The sequence below is a fragment of the Chiroxiphia lanceolata genome, chromosome 2, assembly GCF_009829145.1.
Source record: "Chiroxiphia lanceolata isolate bChiLan1 chromosome 2, bChiLan1.pri, whole genome shotgun sequence".
In the NCBI taxonomy this organism is placed as follows: Eukaryota; Metazoa; Chordata; class Aves; order Passeriformes; family Pipridae; genus Chiroxiphia; species Chiroxiphia lanceolata.
Window position 1 is genome coordinate 108,294,240 of NC_045638.1, and position 17,681 is coordinate 108,311,920.

Genomic DNA, 17,681 nt, shown 5'->3' on the forward strand with positions numbered 1-17,681 from the left:
TAAAATAAAATGTTTAGCATTGGACTCTCACTTGACAAAGAATCCTACAAGTCACATCTGCTGAAGTAAGTAAAGGAAATATATGCAAAGGTCAGGCACTATTACACACAGTATCCTAACAGTATCCTAAAAAATCTTCTCTTAGTATTTAGCAGCCTCATCAATAGTCCGAGACTCTGAGGCTAGTAGGTCCCAGTCTTCATTTTTTTCAAAATGAACTCGAAGACATAGGTATCAGTAATTGGTGCAGTGCTAGAAGAAAAGTCAGTAAGAAGATGGCAGCAACAACATTCTTGCCTTGTGCTTGTTGCAAGCAGCAGCAGTAACTAAAGCTTCTGGAACTGCAAAAACTTTCTTCTGAAACTGGAATTTTATTTTAATGACATTTCCACTTAACAAAGTCAAGTGGATATTAGGACAAAGATTTTGTTTATTTAGTTAAATTAAAAGATCTGTAATCTCCTCTCAAAAATATTTTAAAACCTAGTACCTTTTCTGAATTTTGTTCTGATTTATTTTCTTTCACATAGTTCAACTAAGGATGCATCATGTAAGCCTATAAGTAGAGTTTCTTTTGCTTTTTATGTGAAGACTAATTAAAGCTCAATTTTCAGCACATTATATATTTCTTGTTTTCTGACTATTTAAACATCTTGGAAATTTGGTTAAAGAAACTGAAATCTAATGCTTTATGGTATCATTTATTTCACTGTACTGAAAACAAACAAACAAAACCACCGAAATTTGCTACCTCTTCCCAGTAAAAAATGAAATCACCATCAAGGGATCACCTCTCAAAGTAAACGCTAATTTTTGTCCAGATAGATTTTGCATATTTTCCACAGTTCAGCTATGAACTACTCACAGAAAAGCCCAAGAACATAATGTGAATGTAAAATGCTACTGTCTGTTGTCTACAGACACCTCAGTTTTACAGTGGGGGTGTTGATGCTTTCAACCTTTTTATTACCTGAAAAACCATCAACAGATTTATAATGATGAATGCAACACAGTTCAGTGTGCATTTGCAAAATTCACTTTTAAGAAAGGGCAGATGTGTGCCAGCACATCTGGAAACCACTTTTAATTATACTTTCCTCAAGTGGGAAAGCAGTAGCTTGTACCCATAGTGAAGGTTTTATATCTGACCACACAAATACCAGCAACCACCTGTGCTTTACACTGATTTTCATTATAGACTATATCACATTACTACCCTATTGTTCCAGAACGTCATCTGAAGCTGTTGTGTGACTAAGCTGCATCAAGTGTGGTCTTGAAAAGGCCTCTACTCTACAAAAATGTAATAAACTTGGTTGCAGTTAGGGTACTTACCAGTGAGGGTATCACAATATGCCTTCTCCTAAAGTTGGCTCCTCTTGCTCTGAAAGTCATAAAAGATATACATTAACAATCATTATTACCAGTCTGGGAATTGGAATTTAGCAAACTCATGTATGCCCCCAAACGAGATACCTTGTAAGCATTTTGGAATTCCTTTCCAGTATTTGTTTCTTTCCTACTATTAATTCAGCAGTATTTTAGCCAAATACTCTGCTGCTTCAGCCATGCTCCGAGACTACAAATTTCAAATTTCAAATGCCAGCCTGACCCTATTTCGATTCCATCATCAATATTTTCATAGGTTGCAAACATTGTGAGTTACACAACTACGTTGGGTTTTCTAAACTTAAACCTTCCTCCCCTACTCCCCGTTGCCCCACCCAAACATAACAGACATTTTACATCACTGTTCTTCATCTCTGACAATTAAAAAAAAACAACTTTCAGATGTTTGCAAAACCCTTTTCTTCTTCACAACACTCTTCCTATATTTTGGAAGGCTGTAATGTAGACATGCAAAATGTTGTGTGTCCCAGTGGAAGGGAAAGGTCAAACATTTGCAACTCTCAGGTACTGGGAGACGTGGCATGCCCAGGGACAGACTGATCATAAGTGGACGCCGGGAGGTACAAATTTGTAAGACATAAAGCCCAAAATTTTGCAGACTGTGTTTTAAGATGATTTGCTATGCTGACCTGCATAACGTACGGGGAACTTTAAAAACCCCAAATCATCACTTTAGTATAATTAAATCTGCTTGTCCGTTACCATGCTTGAAAGAAAGACCTCCACATTTTTATGCATCTAAGAACTCACATTCACCTGTCTGCTACTTTCCGTCTATAACCCAAGACTTACATTCTGTGGTAACTCATGAAGCCACAGAGGATCCTTCACAGGACTGAGCCCTCTCCCAGTGTTCTGCCCATGTAACTTCACCACACACTGCCAAGGGCTCTGGGATTGCAGCTGAAAGAAACTCACCCCGCTCTGGGGAAGCCTCAAAGTAGACCTCAGCTTGGGATCCCAAAACAGCCGCTCTGCTCCCTCTCTGCCAGGCAGAACAACAACTGATCTGTACAGTCACAAGTACCTTGGCTTCTCTCCTGCCCTCCTATCGCTCTCCCCGCTCTGTTACGCGCAGCTGCACCGAGGCACAGAAGTGTCCCAGTGCCCCTGTCTCACACCACCCCAGAGAGCTGCTTCTGCAGCAGGCAGGACTCTCCAGGCCAGCAGAGAGGGAACAGCAAGCTTTGCTTTAATGCACCTTTTCTTTTTTTTGGTTACCTCATAGCCTCACATATGAAACCTGGTAGGCATTTAAACATTCACCCATCTACTATGCATTAAAATGATGTAGGGAGCATTCACTGAGTCATACTTTGCAAAAATTGTCATAATATTTTAAGAGTAGTATTTCAACAGTTTATAACCCCCCTGCTGTAAAAACATAATCTGATTTCACACTGCAAATATATTTATTATCCATGCAAACAAGGCACGATATTCCTACTTCTATTCTTTTATTATCTGTGGATACAATCTTACATTGCTAATAAAAACGTTCATTTCTGTGAATTACTTAAAATAAAAATGATTATTGTCTACTTCAAAATACAGACACACTCTGAATATAACTTGTTAAAGGTTTTCCAACCAAATACACCTATGGGTCAAACAAAGACTGAAGCACTCTACGGTACTCTACAAAAGATAAAAATATCCTTTTTTTGTTTGAAGATGAAATCAACCTTACTGAAAGAATTTGGTGTCTAATTATCAAAACAACAGACCTAGAATGTATATTCATTTCATCTTGGACATATATCTAATGCAGCATTTTAACAGGAATACAATGGAAGTCAGGTAGCTGCCCACACTGAACCTCTGCTTGCAATGGTGACATGAACTGAAAATCAAGATCAGACACAAGAGTAATTTCTAGAAGGGGAGAAGGACAAGAGAAAGGACCGCAAATGGGCAAAGTAAGCACTCAGTTGCCTTTTTATTTAGAATACAAGGAAGGCACGTTCAAGCCTTTTACTCAGTAAACCTTCTTCTTTGAGGACTTTCAGTGAAGACAACAAAGCTGCTTGAGAAGATGGCAATGCTAGTCATGCTGGTGTCATTGGGATCTAAGGGGGAAGAGGCAGCTTTTGGAATCCCGGAGCAGCAAGGTCACAGGGTGTGGGATCCAAAGAGATGTTAGTCAGTGGGATTCTCTCTGCTGACTGCGATGGGCACTAGATCAGTCCCTTGCCCTTATACCTCTCTAACTATCCCACTCCTAATGCTGTCATCATGAGCTTAAGGATGTGACTGGGAAGGACAGCAGAAATGTCTTTGAAGTCATGAAATATATCCAAGATTCTGGACACCTGCCATTTTAAAACACTGAGCTGAACGCACTTGGCCTTAGCAGCAGGTTAACAGTCTGGAAGAAAGGAGCTGACAAACAGAGGAAAAAAAAAAACCACCATGGGTGTATCCTCCCCGCCTAACTCCCTCTGATTCCAGGCATTTTGGGTGCACTGAGCCGTGCCCCCAGGACCATCCAGTCAGGCAGAGCGCACGCCTGCAGCCGCACCAGAGCCTGCCCGTCGTGCCGCCGTCCCTGAGCCCACTGGAAACCAGCTCCCGGCTCAGGGCTGGTGCTTGGGGCTGCACATATCTGCAGAAGGGAAAACACGTGGGCTGAGGTGCAGGGTGCTGGGGAAGCCGAGCAGGCAGAGGGATTGCTCCCGGGAGCAGGGTACCACCGCCAAAGCGGCAGCTGCTCTCCCCAGAGCAGGGTTAATGTCGTCTCCGTTCCCTCCTATAGTGAACTGACTGAAAATACTAAAAAGTCTTTGCAATCCTATTGGTCCTGCCAAGGGAGCTTGACTGGCAGGACAATGCATCTTTGTTCTCAATTAAAAACATTATTTGGGCACAGCAATTATTTAAAAGCCAGGAGGAATGAGATTTTGTGATTATAACCACAATTTGCCAATTGCAGCAAATGTTTTAAGCAATCAAGGTTTGGTAGAGAAAGAAGAGAGAGGGGAATAATAACAAACACTACTATGACTACATGTAGCTTTCATCCAGCCAGTACAATCTTACATGTATTCTGAGATCAATGCAGCATAATCACAAACCAAAACTGTAACTGCAGTGAAAACCCACATCCGACGTGCTGATATGGAGGGATTCCATTTGCACATTACATGGCTGGATACTGCAAGTAGCCTGCCTGCTATGTTCTCCTTTCCGTAAGAATACACAGCAACTCTGGCTATTCTAATACTGAAAAATGGGAAGCAGAGCAAGAAAGAAGTGGAGAGAATTTGTGTTAAATTGGATTTTCTTGTCTCCTCCTGTTGTTTTTATCAACTAGATGACAAAACATTATCATTAGCAGTTTATACCGAAAGTTAACATTTGCCTATGGTTTTCTATTTTCTCCAAACCACAAAGGTTGGAGCCTGTTATGCACTCCCCTTATCTTACTCTGTTACTTTAGAATCTAAGGGCGCACTGTGCACATCAATCTTTCATGGCAGAGTTCACTGAAGTTCTGCCAAAATTCAATAATTATGTTTCATCCAATGCAGCAATTTATTTATCTCATTGATGGAATTTAGAACATATAGAACAAAGTGCTTAGTTTATATGAATTAAAACCTTGCTAAAAAAGCCCCAACAAATCCACAAGACAAAACAAAACAACCCTGTTTCATTTCTAAAGTTCTAAGACATGCAGCAGAATCGACCAAGGAATAAAGCTATTTTTACAAGATCAATGTTTTCTTGATAAACTGAAAGCATTCTACAATGTTTAAGGTTCTTTTTTTTTCACATAAGTGAAAGAATTTTGTAAATACATTTGTAACTTTTATTCAAATACATAACAATATGTATCACTTACACTGCACCAATAAAATATGAATTATTAACATTTAATAGTCAGTAAAAATGCCAACTAGAAAGCAAGAATTTGTATTTTGAATGGAGAATAAATTCACTTAGTGCACTGAAATGGGTAACTAAGAGCTCAACAGTTCCATGGAGCAAAATCTAAGATACAAAATTACAACAAAGTTAAGCTTTATAATTACACTCTTTCATGATATGTTTGCAAACAAATAGAAAACATAAAGCCCTCCAAGTAGGAAGATTAGAGACACGTTATTCCTGAGGGCTGTTAAAAATTAAAATGGCACAAAGGAGAATACTTAATATTCTTCACCTTCTATTTCCTTTAGTCTCAGGAAAAGTAACTAAACAGTTATTTATCAACCTAACTATAAAGAAGAACCATTAATCTACTGGTTTGGGATTTAGAAACAGAATACAGTATCTATAAATTTTAAACTTTAAACTTATGAGTACATAATGTTGATTTATCTCATGGAAACATAACTTCTTTGTATGTTCATACAGACAATAGATTTGATGAAAGAAAATGTTAATTTGGTGTCTGCATTCAAAAGCCAAATTTATGATACTTTAAGTTTTTATGCAAAACTTTCTGTTACTTTGTAGATTAGATTTTACACATCAGAAATACTATGAGATAAAATTTGACTCTGGATTTAAAAACTGCTCACAAAGTTTTTGGACCATAACTTGCTGTGATTTATAACACAACTAAAACAGAAATGTACACAACCATAACAGAAATTAAAACCTCTAGAAGTAGTACACTTGCATGTGTTCATTATTTCACAGTAAAACCTTGTAGGTAAAACCAGGAATATCACTATAAGACATTTTAAAATTAGTTTTGCAGTAACAAGGTGGATATGTGCATATTTTAAATTAACTGTACTTAATTCAGTAACTCGGGAGAAATTACTTTCACGCATAAGCAAATAAATTCTCTAACAATTTGCAAAAACTCTACTGTCACATTTGCTTTTTCACCCAGTATGGTCATTTTCTGGCAATGCTTTACATTAAAATAGGATTCAACTGTGACGTATTTTTCCCCTGTTGTAAAAACTTTTCACAACCCCCACAAAAATGCAATTAACTTCTATGGGTTTTATTTTACTAATGCTCTCCATCTATTTTTTCCAACATGTTAATCTCGTCTGCTTTCTTTCATTGTAAATACGTGTTATAGTTAAACTTATAGGAGAATTTCAAGTACTCTAATTCAGTCTCCTGCAACGTAACAATGAACAAACTCTCCCAGACAAGTTACATGAAAGTACAGATACTGAAGAGTCTATAAAGCTCGAGTTTTTTCCCAATCTAGCAGTGTCTTGCACTATGTAATAAAGGTAACACACACACACATACACACGCACAAACACCTTACAGAAAACGTATGGTTTAACAGAAGAAAGACAATACCTGTAAAGCCCATTTTAACAGCAGGAACTACCGCAAAAGGGATCAAGGCTGGGGGGGGCAGGGGGCAGGGAAAGGTGCCAAAAGGCTGTTCCATATCGATATTGCTGCCGAAGTGTGGTGTTGCTTATAAATAAACAACACATATAGGAAGGAAGGAGCAGCTCCTCGGCCACAGCCACAAGTGCAGAAATGTAAAACAAAAATACATAACAAAATTGCTGCCCAATGCACTTTGTCTTTACATTGAACGCACGTGGAAACGACACTGGGGTAGAGTACACACAGCATGTAATAGGAGGTCCTTAATTTCCAGTTGCTGGGTTGCTTTGCTAAATACAGATTAAATTCACAAAACGTTTAAGTGCACAATAATAACGTATTAACTCACAGTGCCACACTTGTTTATATAATATCAGCAAGGAATAATCACCCATTTATTGCACTGATGATCTCCACAAATTTCAAAACTCCGAGCACACTTGAAACGTGAACTTTTGCAGCTCCTTATTAATGTTTAGACTAACTCCCTTTCCCCCTTTTTAACAACAAAGGACTACCCAGCTCCTGCTTGCTTGTCTCGCAGATCAGACCCATACCCAGATTTCAAGGAATTGGGATAAATCCAAAGGCACATCCAAGATTTTCCTTGTAAATTTCCCCCCCATATTGATCCAGGCATGTATTTTTTTAAATAGATATCAAAAAGCTCCACTCATACAATTAAAACAAAGAAACTTCTCGAAAATATCGTTACTTACTGTTCACTGAGCATAATTTACTGAGATTAAAAGTTTAAAGATTCATCTGCTTTACGTCCACAAGTGTTTTAGGCAACCCCTAACACTGTATCCTGCTTAAATGTGACAATTAGTGCTGCTTTGGCATGTTGAAAAATACAAAGGTACCAAAGATCCTCATTATGCCTTAGCTCTCTGTAGCCTGGTTTTTGGAGGTGCGTAAGCTGCGGAAATTTAGAATGATAATAGCAACAATTTGGTACACGAGGAAAAAACAGACCCTCCCCCCCGAATGCTTCAGATATACTGTATAAAGTCATTTTGACATGCCTACACAACTGGTTGTGGCAGCTTTCAGACATGATTCCTAATCACAAAAAAAATGCTTCAGGTTCTTTTAGAGAAAGCTTGCCTTGGGAAGTTGATTTTGGCCAAGTGCCAAAATCATGTGCAAAAGGGGCCCTCATTACCAATTCATGGCAGCCTTCAGCGCTGACAAAAAATGTGACCCAACAGGCTAAAGCAACAACTAAAATTAAAAAGTATGAGACAAAGACAACTTACTTAATATTCCTTCCATCGCCACGTTAAACTTTTCCGTAATTAAACCCTTGTTAGTTCAAAGCAGTTTTCAACTACTTTTAAATTATTGCACAGGCAGTCTGTAACAGTGGAAAGCTTTCCCTGTAAATTCTCCCCAGCCACTCCACTCTTAACAGCATTTGGGTCTGACAGCAGAACTTTTTGCTGCACGCCTCTGCAAGATACCCCTCTCCAAAGAGAAGCGAGGCGCCCGCGCGTATTTCAGCGAAAACTAAGCAGATCATTACAAGCTTTTGCAGGCAGTAAAGGCATAGGAGGAGTGAGGAGGAGGGAGGAGAGAAAGGGCTCAAGACGCAGGAGTAGCTATTTCCTAAACTTTCTAAAAAGCTTATCAAAACGGGCATGCAAACATGAAGCAATCGCAATTAACATCGCTCGCTGCCCCACTCTCCCATAAAAGCAGATTTGATACACGGCCTTACCTAGATGTCGTCTGGCTTTTCTGTGGATCAAAAAGTTTCCTGCCTAAGCACAGAGATATTCTTTCACAAACCATAAAGGCCCCTTTTATTAATCCAGCACTGTAACAGCCTGCTTTCTACACCACGTTGAGAGCAGGATGCGTCAGCTTTCGAGAGAAAAACAGTCTTAACACACAATTAGTGGCAGATTGTATAATAGAGGATTTATCTTAAAGAGTGAAAAGGCATTTTTTAAAAAGCAAAGAGGGTGCGGTCAGATGTTAGGCTATCCCTGAGAAAAGGGGCCTAGGCTGCACTAGTACCTAAATACTAGCAGAAGCTTACTGGGAAGGGAGCCAATGGAATGACTTTGTTTGACCCAGCTGCCAATCTCTCCTGAAGCACTGCGCCAGACTAAACACTGACACTATTTTAACTCAAATCAGGCTACAGCAGCTGTTTGCTTTCCGGCTCTCAGCTATGCACCATGGCCATGATGACTCTGCACAGCACATATGATAGAGCTGGGGCACTTCTGCTAAAATATGTTTCACGTTTGGACTGGTGGTATAGAAGAGGGGGTTGGGGCGGCTGTTGTTTTGGGGGTTTCTTTCTTCCTTTTTCTTTTTTTTTTTTTTTTAGTATCTCTGCCTCCATTTTCCCCAAAGCCAACTAAAAATGAGATTTGAGGTTCGTAAGTCAGGGGAAAGAGAAAAGTTCCTGCTTGGGACTGACAAGAACCAGAATACACTGTAAAGGTGTGCACGTGCATGCATGACTCCAAAATCCATCTGCTCTTTCAAATGATTTATTTTCCTCTTGCTAGTTGCTCTAATATTGTTCAGTATATAAATAATAAACAGATTCTCCCTCTCACTTATTTTTAACTGTAAAATGAAAGTGTGTATATAAATACATATATATATGTAAGAAAGCAGGCATTACATGTGTGCATACATGCTCACATTTACATATGCACCCAGATTCTGATCTAAATTACACCAGTGCAAATTGCACTGCAAGTAATGAAGTTATTACAGGTTAAAATTGAGGGTGGAATTTGATAGCCAATTTACATATGAAAGCATATGAGAGCGAAAAAATGTATAAGCACTAGTAGTAGTAGGCATATGGCATGGAGGTTGGCACGTCTTTTCTAATTCAAAAAAAAGTCAAAGAAGAGTTGCAGCAAGAGAAACAAAGCACATACAGATGGTACAATCCAATGGGGGCCTCTGAAGCACTGGGCATGCTGCACAGTCCAACACGGCACCTACGGTTTTGCAGCATTTACACCTAAACTCAGACTTAAGTCAGTACTTAAGCCAAAACTTTATCTCCTCTCACTCTGCTGCAGAGGGTTGCTGGCTAGTACCAAAACCTGCATATCATGATAACTTCCTTGATCGGTAAAAAAACCAGAATCCTCCCACCTAAAACCAAAAGGTAGAGAGAATGAAACCAACCCTTTTTGCTTAATATGAACGCTCCTGACATATGAACGCTTTCAGTAAGCACTGCTGGGTATCTCAAATTCAATATGCATACTCAACAAAGATAACGGTAAAAAAACCACCAAAACAAAACAGAAAAGTAAAACAAAATAAACTGAAATAAACAAAAAAACCCTATACAACAAAAGCTGAGCCTGTTGCTCTGTCTTAGGTTGTTGTGCACCAACACATTTTCATGAGCTGTTCAACAGCCCGCTACCAGAAACCAGTGGAAGTTATTCATATTGCACAGGCTCAGATCTCACTAAATACCTGCCCCCCTCACTGGTCCTCAAGTACATTAAGAGTTTAAGAAAAGATCCTGGAAAAGATCTTAAATAATCCGCCATAAAATGAATAAGGATTACAAACGAAATGAGTAATGGCTAGCACAACAAATGTCAATGTTCCTATCTAACATGAGAATTGAAATGGAAGAGCAGACCTGCATTATGTCTGAAACGCCAAGAAAGAATGTGCAATTACTTTTACACAAAGTTAGGAAGCTACAAGAAAGGTCTTTACCTACACCTGAGAAATTTGAAATTTTAAAATAGCAGATTGGTGGGGCAAAGCCAGCAGTTTTTACAGTCCCTCTCCTCTCTCTCTACAGTAGAGACAAACATTTACCAGAAGATGAATTTGCAGGGTCCTTAAAGAAAATGTGGCTCCACAAAAAGGACAGTGTGTGTCCTGTGAATTCACAGCACATGTTGCACCAGACAAGAAAGGCAATACTGCAGTATTAGGTCTAGAAAGACATTAACAACACTGAACTTAGCATGGCTGGAAAAGAACAGAAGTACAAGATAAGAAATAAAACACAGGCTGGAGTGAAGCTTTGCCAGGTCCTTGAGGCAGAAAAGAAGGTAATATGGCCAAATCAACAGGCAAAGAATTTAGTAACAAAATTTGAGGATGACAGGAAGGGAAGGATGTTCTCAGTGAAGCCAACAAGGAACTTATCCAAGATAGGACAAGATCAGGATGCAGATAAACTATGGTGGATAGACACTTTAAACACGGTTGTAAAAAAAGACAAGACTATACACTTAAATGTGAAACACAAAGGCTTTCGTTCAGTTACAGGATAACTAGCAGAAAACTCATGCAACCTTCTCCTTCTTATTTCAGTTTGTAACGATGGGTCCACTTGTCATAATTGCTCCAGAGTGGCTGCAGGAGAGGGAGGTGGTATCTGGCATTTCCTTCACTTTTAAACAATCTTTTGTCAGCTTTGGTCAATTCATTAAGAAACACAGAGAAACACTGGAACCAGTAACTAGTAGAGCTTTGCTGACAAGTACAAATCTCTTTCCTTCTAGAAAACTGTTTAGAATCTTTATTATTTAATAAATGAAGCATTAGTACAGCTAAGCATATTTGCATTTCCTGTTGTATAAAATCTCTGGTTGCTCTTAAAAGGGTTCTCTGTTAGAAATAACACATTCATTTTTTGTCCCTTGATTTTGAGGTTAGGGAGCTGAGTGTGTATGTGATTACACTGTGTGCATCTATGCCAACTAAAACATCTTCAAATTTTTTGGCCAATATTTATCAAATTTAAGATTGGAGCTTTCAGGTGTGTTTTTAGAAACTCAGTAGCATTGAGATCTCCATCCCATAGCAAATACAGGAAAATGAATACAAAACTAGTGAAATTTTTTTTTGGCATTCCCATGTACGAATATGGAAGATCTGTAGAAGAAGAAAAAGACCTAACTGCTTCATTACTTCATGGAGAAAACTTCCAACAGGCCCACATATTGTTTTAAATATCAAAGTTCAATTAACCTTCAGAGATGAATCCACAGGAAAGTAGGGTCCACTGGTCATGAACTACCTTGTTTTGCTGGGGAGTTGGTAGAAAACATATTAAACATATCATCCAAAGGCTTTTTTTATCTGTTTGTTTTACTTCCTAGTGTCAACTACTCAGAGTGACTTCTCCCTCATTTCTTCTATGTTCAGAACCGTAACTTTGGCCCAGCACTTTATGATCAAATATTACCTCACTTCAAATCAATTTTAAAACTCTAACTGATTTAAAGGGAATCAAGATTTTATCCTTTTTGTCCCCAAGCTTTAAGTACGTTGCCAGAGGATCTCAGAAGATGGTGTATGCAGAGCAATGTGCAGCTAACACTGGAAGGTGATTCGTAACTTTCGGCTTCCACTCACGCATCAGCCACTTCTGGAAGAGACAACAGCCAAAACTACGATATAACATTTTAAGTCAATGGCACTGGAGACTCTGAGCTCCTAAAATTCTGTGCATTTGTTCATGAACTGAGCCTTCTACTATCTGAACTTTCAATAACTGTCGCTGCCAGGCTGGAAGCCGTTAACTGATAAGAATCACCAGGGGAAAAAGGAAAAAAAAAAGTAAATTAAACACAAGAAAGAACTTACATTTCAGTATTGCAGATACTTCAGGGGAGCAAGTTAAAACTCCCAAATCAAAATTGACTTCAAACAACTTTATTTCCCTACCCACTCCATTAGTACATCACAATCCACCGATTTTATCAATGTTTCATTTATAAAATGCTTATTTTAAGCTTAAAGACAATGGTAAAATACAAGGGAAAAAAAACCAACAAAACAAAACAACAAAACCCCAAAACTAACCAATCAAACAGACAAAAAACCATGAAAAAAACCCAAAAAACTCCCAAGAAACCAATACACTTCCCCCCAACCAGGAATAAATGCTATGCTTTCTATTAAAAAGTGAGAAACACAAATAATTTCAAGAGACAGTCACCTATTCATGGCAAAATAAAACACAGATGCTAACAGCTGAGAAGAAACTTGCCTTAGAAATTTGATTGCATAACTACCTTTCATGAAGGATTTTCATAATCCTCTTAGTAAGCCAATGCCCACCACACCACTACCAACAGTAGTGCACTAGAGTTTTCTGTTCCATTTGATTAGGGAATCTGGTATTGCCATAGTCCATAGACATCTTTTAAACAAGAGCAGAAAACATGGCAGTGACTTTTGCAGCTACGGAGTTAGTTTAATTCAGGCTCTAAAATTAGTCTTACACAATCTCATCATCTCCAGATGCTCCTTTATGCTCATAAATCCACTAAAATGTTTATATTGTCCCATGCAAAGGGTTGAATGCCTGCTGTGGATTGTTGCTCCAAGGCAGCAATAACTTACTATGTCTTTTCTGTAGCAAGTTGCAGTGGTTTTTTGAAGTACAATCTATAGACATTTGCTCTTTCCATCACACCTCCCACATGTCCACAAGCCACAACATATTTATGCTTCAAGACATCTTCTGGAACAAATCAGTTTTAGTTTTGAATTAGAATACGGCATGACATGAGACAGATATAGTTGGGGTTTCTCCTAAGAAAAAAATGGTGTGCTTTAGAACAGAGACCAAGCACACGTCAAGCTTGCATATAAGCCTCACTTCCAAGCCAAGGAAATAGTTACCATATGTATTAAAAAATCAGTATCAAACATAATTAGATTAGATATAACACAACTGGGCCCCCAAAGACCACCATCCAATCTTACTCATTCCATCTTTGGGACCAATTATCATGTTATTATACTGAGTAGTGCTGAGAATCCAAGGATGAAGGAAGAGAATCCTATTGTGTCTCCAAACAAAAAGGCAGTTCTTGCCTCAAACATCACCCTACTATTTTGTCAGTCAAGTTCAGCCTTGGTACATAAGACAAGGTTATAGCTCATAGACAAGGTTAGCTCTCTTCTCCCACCACCACAATTTCTTTTGCAGTTTTGACTTCTGAAAAAGTGAGACATTTCCCAGTTTTCCCTCTATAGGTAAAGATCTTCTATGGATTTACTTTCTATTATTTTCTCTACCAAGAGATTAAATAGGACAAAGAAAGAAAATAACAAAAAAACACAAGAAAAAAGAAAATAATGAAGCAGGCGTTTGGTAACGCACCCCTCCAAACATTAAGCCAACATGAAAAATGAGATGGATAGTAAACAAATCCTATTTACAGTGTTGCATAGTACCGAGAAACTAGCAATTCTAGGAAGGAGTATGATACAGCAGTTCAAGGTGACCAGAGATCTAGATTCTTGGTGTTTATTTCTGACCCTGCTCCTAACTCAAGAGGTAACCCTGGGTATACAACTTAACTTCCTCTGTTCCAGATTTCAGCTGAGGTAAATGCACAAGGCTCAAAAGGCACGTGAAAGGATGTGCAAAGTCAAGCCTTTGGTTGTCTACATTTTAGTTTCTCTAAAATCGTGGCAGAAAATACTCCTATTAATTTCTAATTATGTAATAATGTATTAATATAAACAATATTAATTCTTGCTAAACAGCTTGAGATCCACCTTTGCAGCAATCAAAAAAACCATTTAATCATAAATTAATGTAAACTGAATTCAATTTCTGAGCCTGTAATTTTTCTCAATTTTTTACTGCCTGCAATGTTCATCTAGAGTAGAAATAAATATTAAACAAGGCTCAATTGAATATCCAGAATAAATTTGTGGTTGGTCGAAGTGCCATTTTTGTGTAAATTGGAGAGACAGGGCATCAGATCCAGTTTTTCAAACTGCATGCTTCACAAAGACAGTCCTAAGCACTAATGTCTAGAGTTTTAAACTACCTGCTTCACTGCAAAGCTTAAATAACCAATCACTCTGCCAATGCCTATGCCTTTAAGTCAAAGCTGTGTTGACTCTTTAAATATTTTCACTTTTTTAATATAAACTTTTCGGACAAAAATTTCTCTTAGAGAACAAGGATCCTACACAACCAAAATGGAGAGAAGTTACCACTTTCTGGTTTTTCAGTCTCACCTGTTTAAGTACAGCTGACACAGCACAAGCATTGCTATTGTCTGGGGGAGAGCCTGTTTACTTAATTACTTACAGAAGAAATCATCTCATTTAGGAATCGTGACGGTATTGACTATTAATATCGAGCAGAAGAGCCTACCAGCTACACCAGGAGTTAAGGAAAAACTGTGTCTTGGGTTCTATTCAAACTTCTGGAGAAGAAAAAAGAGGCAGTTGGGATTTGCATACATTGATGATTTTGAAATCCTCCTCAGCAGGCATTTCCACTGCTGCACACTCAGACACAACCAAAATTAAACCTGGCAACGGGAGAGGAATTCTCAGACATCCCACACCAAAATAGCTAGTCTTCTTGTGCATCCTACACTAAAATAGCTATGTTTCCAAAATATTACATCAGGGGGGTTGGAAATTAAAGCCTTTATTTGCATATTATAAATTCATCTAAAAATTGCCTGTAGATAAAACATAACAGGCAACTGAAATAACATGTACAATACCACTATTGTATTCTTCATGCAAAACTGGTTGTTTAGAGTTTTCTCTTTCCAAAGCCAATACAAGACACAAAAGGAACATCTCTAAAATCCTTTATTCTTTGCCAATCAACCTACCTAAATAAATAAGCAGCAGATAATGAAGCTTAGTTATTACCTGCTGTCTTGTACACCTATGAAGGCCCAAGAGAAAAGACCATCAGCTACAGTCTCTTGACTATGGTAGGTAAAAAAAAAAATCACAGCATTGCACTATTTTGGTTAGAGGTCAGTGGTACAACAGAGTAGATTTTACAAGAACACAAAGTAGAGGAAAGCAATGTATTTGATCATTCATCAAAACAACAGCAATAAAATATGATGTTAGAAAATGTACTTAATAAGTTTTGTCATACTATTTTGGTGTTCTAAATTTTCATGACTGCCACTAACTGTCAAATGAAACATGAAATACAATAACTTGCATAGATTAAATTAGGTACTTTGTATTCAATAACTTTTGCTTCTTAATACAAATATTAACCTCTACCTTTTTGATACAATGTGTCCTTATGCCTAAACCCAGCTTTTATTCCACTCCCATCTGCATTTTATTAGTTGTTTTAGACAGAACTTTACTGTCACTGGAGAAGTTTCAAGTTTAATCTAAGGCAACTTCTGCATCCCAGCTGAAAAAGTAGCAGCCATGAAAAGTAATTTGCAGTTAGTCACATCATCACAAGTTGGTTTAAATTTACACTATATGAAGTTAAATTACCATTCCAACATGAAACCCAGAAAGCAGGAATTCACTTATGAAGAAGGTCTTGCAGAGTCTTTCTCAAGTTGTGAGTATGGTCTGTCACATCTGCTCAATACATACAGTTTCCATTAGTATTAGAGAGCTGTATGCAGGTCCTGATGGGGAACACATGCTTATTACTTGAGTCTCATGAGTAATCACGTATCATGAACAATCAAACATATAGTTTTCGTTTATTACTCTGTGTACATTCATAATGTAGAATCTCGATATGTAATAATCCCTCCAACATCACAATATTTAAGGAACAAATATCTGAGGAACGGGTTTCACAAACTTCCATACATGTAAAAACTTTCTCAAACATTGTGTTCTCTAAAAATCAAGGTAAGAAGAGAAGACAGACAGCAGACGCCTCAGTTGCTGCACCCAACTTGATGCTGAAAATGATGGTACCTCCAGGTACATGTAGTTTCTACATATGCTCAGCATATTTAACAAAAACTACTTCAAAACTGTGACAAGTGCATGCAAAGAGCTGGATATTAAGCTGTCTCATTTTCTTCAGCTAAATGGTGTTTTAAAAGCATGAAGTATCCACTGCTCATATGACTAAGGAGTGGGGAGAACATACTCAGCAGAGAGGACATAGGCACAGAAGAAAGCAAAACTGTTTTCTGGGCTTCAGACAAAAGAATATTATTGTTTTCACAGCTTTTGCCTGGGAGTAATTGAGTCCCTAGTTTGGACATGAAGAAGCTAAAATGGAGTAATACTTCATCTTTCATCAAAAAGACTAGCAAGATGCTACCAAACATAGTGCTCATGGGTAAAAGGATCAAAATTGGAGTGGTGGAATAGGACGAAAATGATGAGCAAGAATTGTGGATACATTAATAATAATACCAAGAAAGTACAAAAGGAAAAACAGAAGGTGGTGGGTTAGAAGGAATAAAAAGAGGAAGAGAAAATGACAGGGACCTTTTTTCCCCTCACTCATCAAGCCTGCAACAATGAGGCAGGAAAACCAGAAACTTCAATTCTTCGCTACTTCAAGTTCCATTGTTCGACAGAATTAATGATGGACATCTCACAGGTTATTCAGTCCTAGAAATGAATCAATTTGGAAACTCATAGAAAAGGTTTCCTAATAAAAGGCACCTGCCAACTACTAGCAGCAGTTGTGTCACTGGAGTTTCACAGATTTTGTTGAATTTTGGAATTTCTCTTAGCAATACCTAGAGGGAGTTTCAGCACACAAATGCTTTCAGTACTGCTGTAAGCAAGGTGACTTCAAATATAGCAGAAAAATGTCTTTAAGTGCACATTCTGATCCTCCACAGTTACACTACACTATCATAAATGCTATATGAAGCTCTCTATATAAAAAGATTGTCTGCTGTACCTTATAACCTTTTAAAAATCTCTACTGAATGCAGAAAGTGTTGATACATTACTTATCACAAGCCTAATGATGACTCAAATATTAGCAAAAATGGGCAAAATTACAAACTGTTGATTTTTTTTTAAATTTTGAATCTATATTAAATTGAAATGTGTTCCTTTAAATCAACCAGGTTTATTTCAGGGATGCAGCTGTAACATGGAACTGTGGGATATAAGAGAATCTAGCTCCTTGTAGAAATCATTCAGTCTCTTAGAGAAATACATCTGATACTCTGTTGGAGTAGATTTCTATGACTACGAGG

General features: G+C 38.0%; 1 protein-coding gene across 16 annotated transcripts in view; it reads right to left on the bottom strand.

Moving 5' to 3' along the window:
- Positions 1 to 17,681, bottom strand: part of LOC116783156 — a 288,803-nt gene that overhangs the window by 93,036 nt on the left and 178,086 nt on the right. For 11 of the 16 annotated variants that reach the window (XR_004355500.1, XR_004355498.1, XR_004355495.1 and 8 more), the window contains one exon: positions 1,336 to 1,384. Coding sequence is in view for 8 of the 16 variants with exons in the window: in XM_032680486.1 (XP_032536377.1) it covers positions 1,336 to 1,384 (49 nt within the window). In the remaining 8 variants the exon portion in view is untranslated. Of the gene's footprint in view, positions 1 to 1,335; positions 1,385 to 2,328; positions 2,401 to 6,687; positions 6,772 to 7,075; positions 7,170 to 7,988; positions 8,197 to 8,449; positions 8,753 to 17,681 lie in introns of those variants that run through there. The other 5 variants (XR_004355501.1, XR_004355503.1, XR_004355499.1 and 2 more) reach the window with 5 other exon arrangements.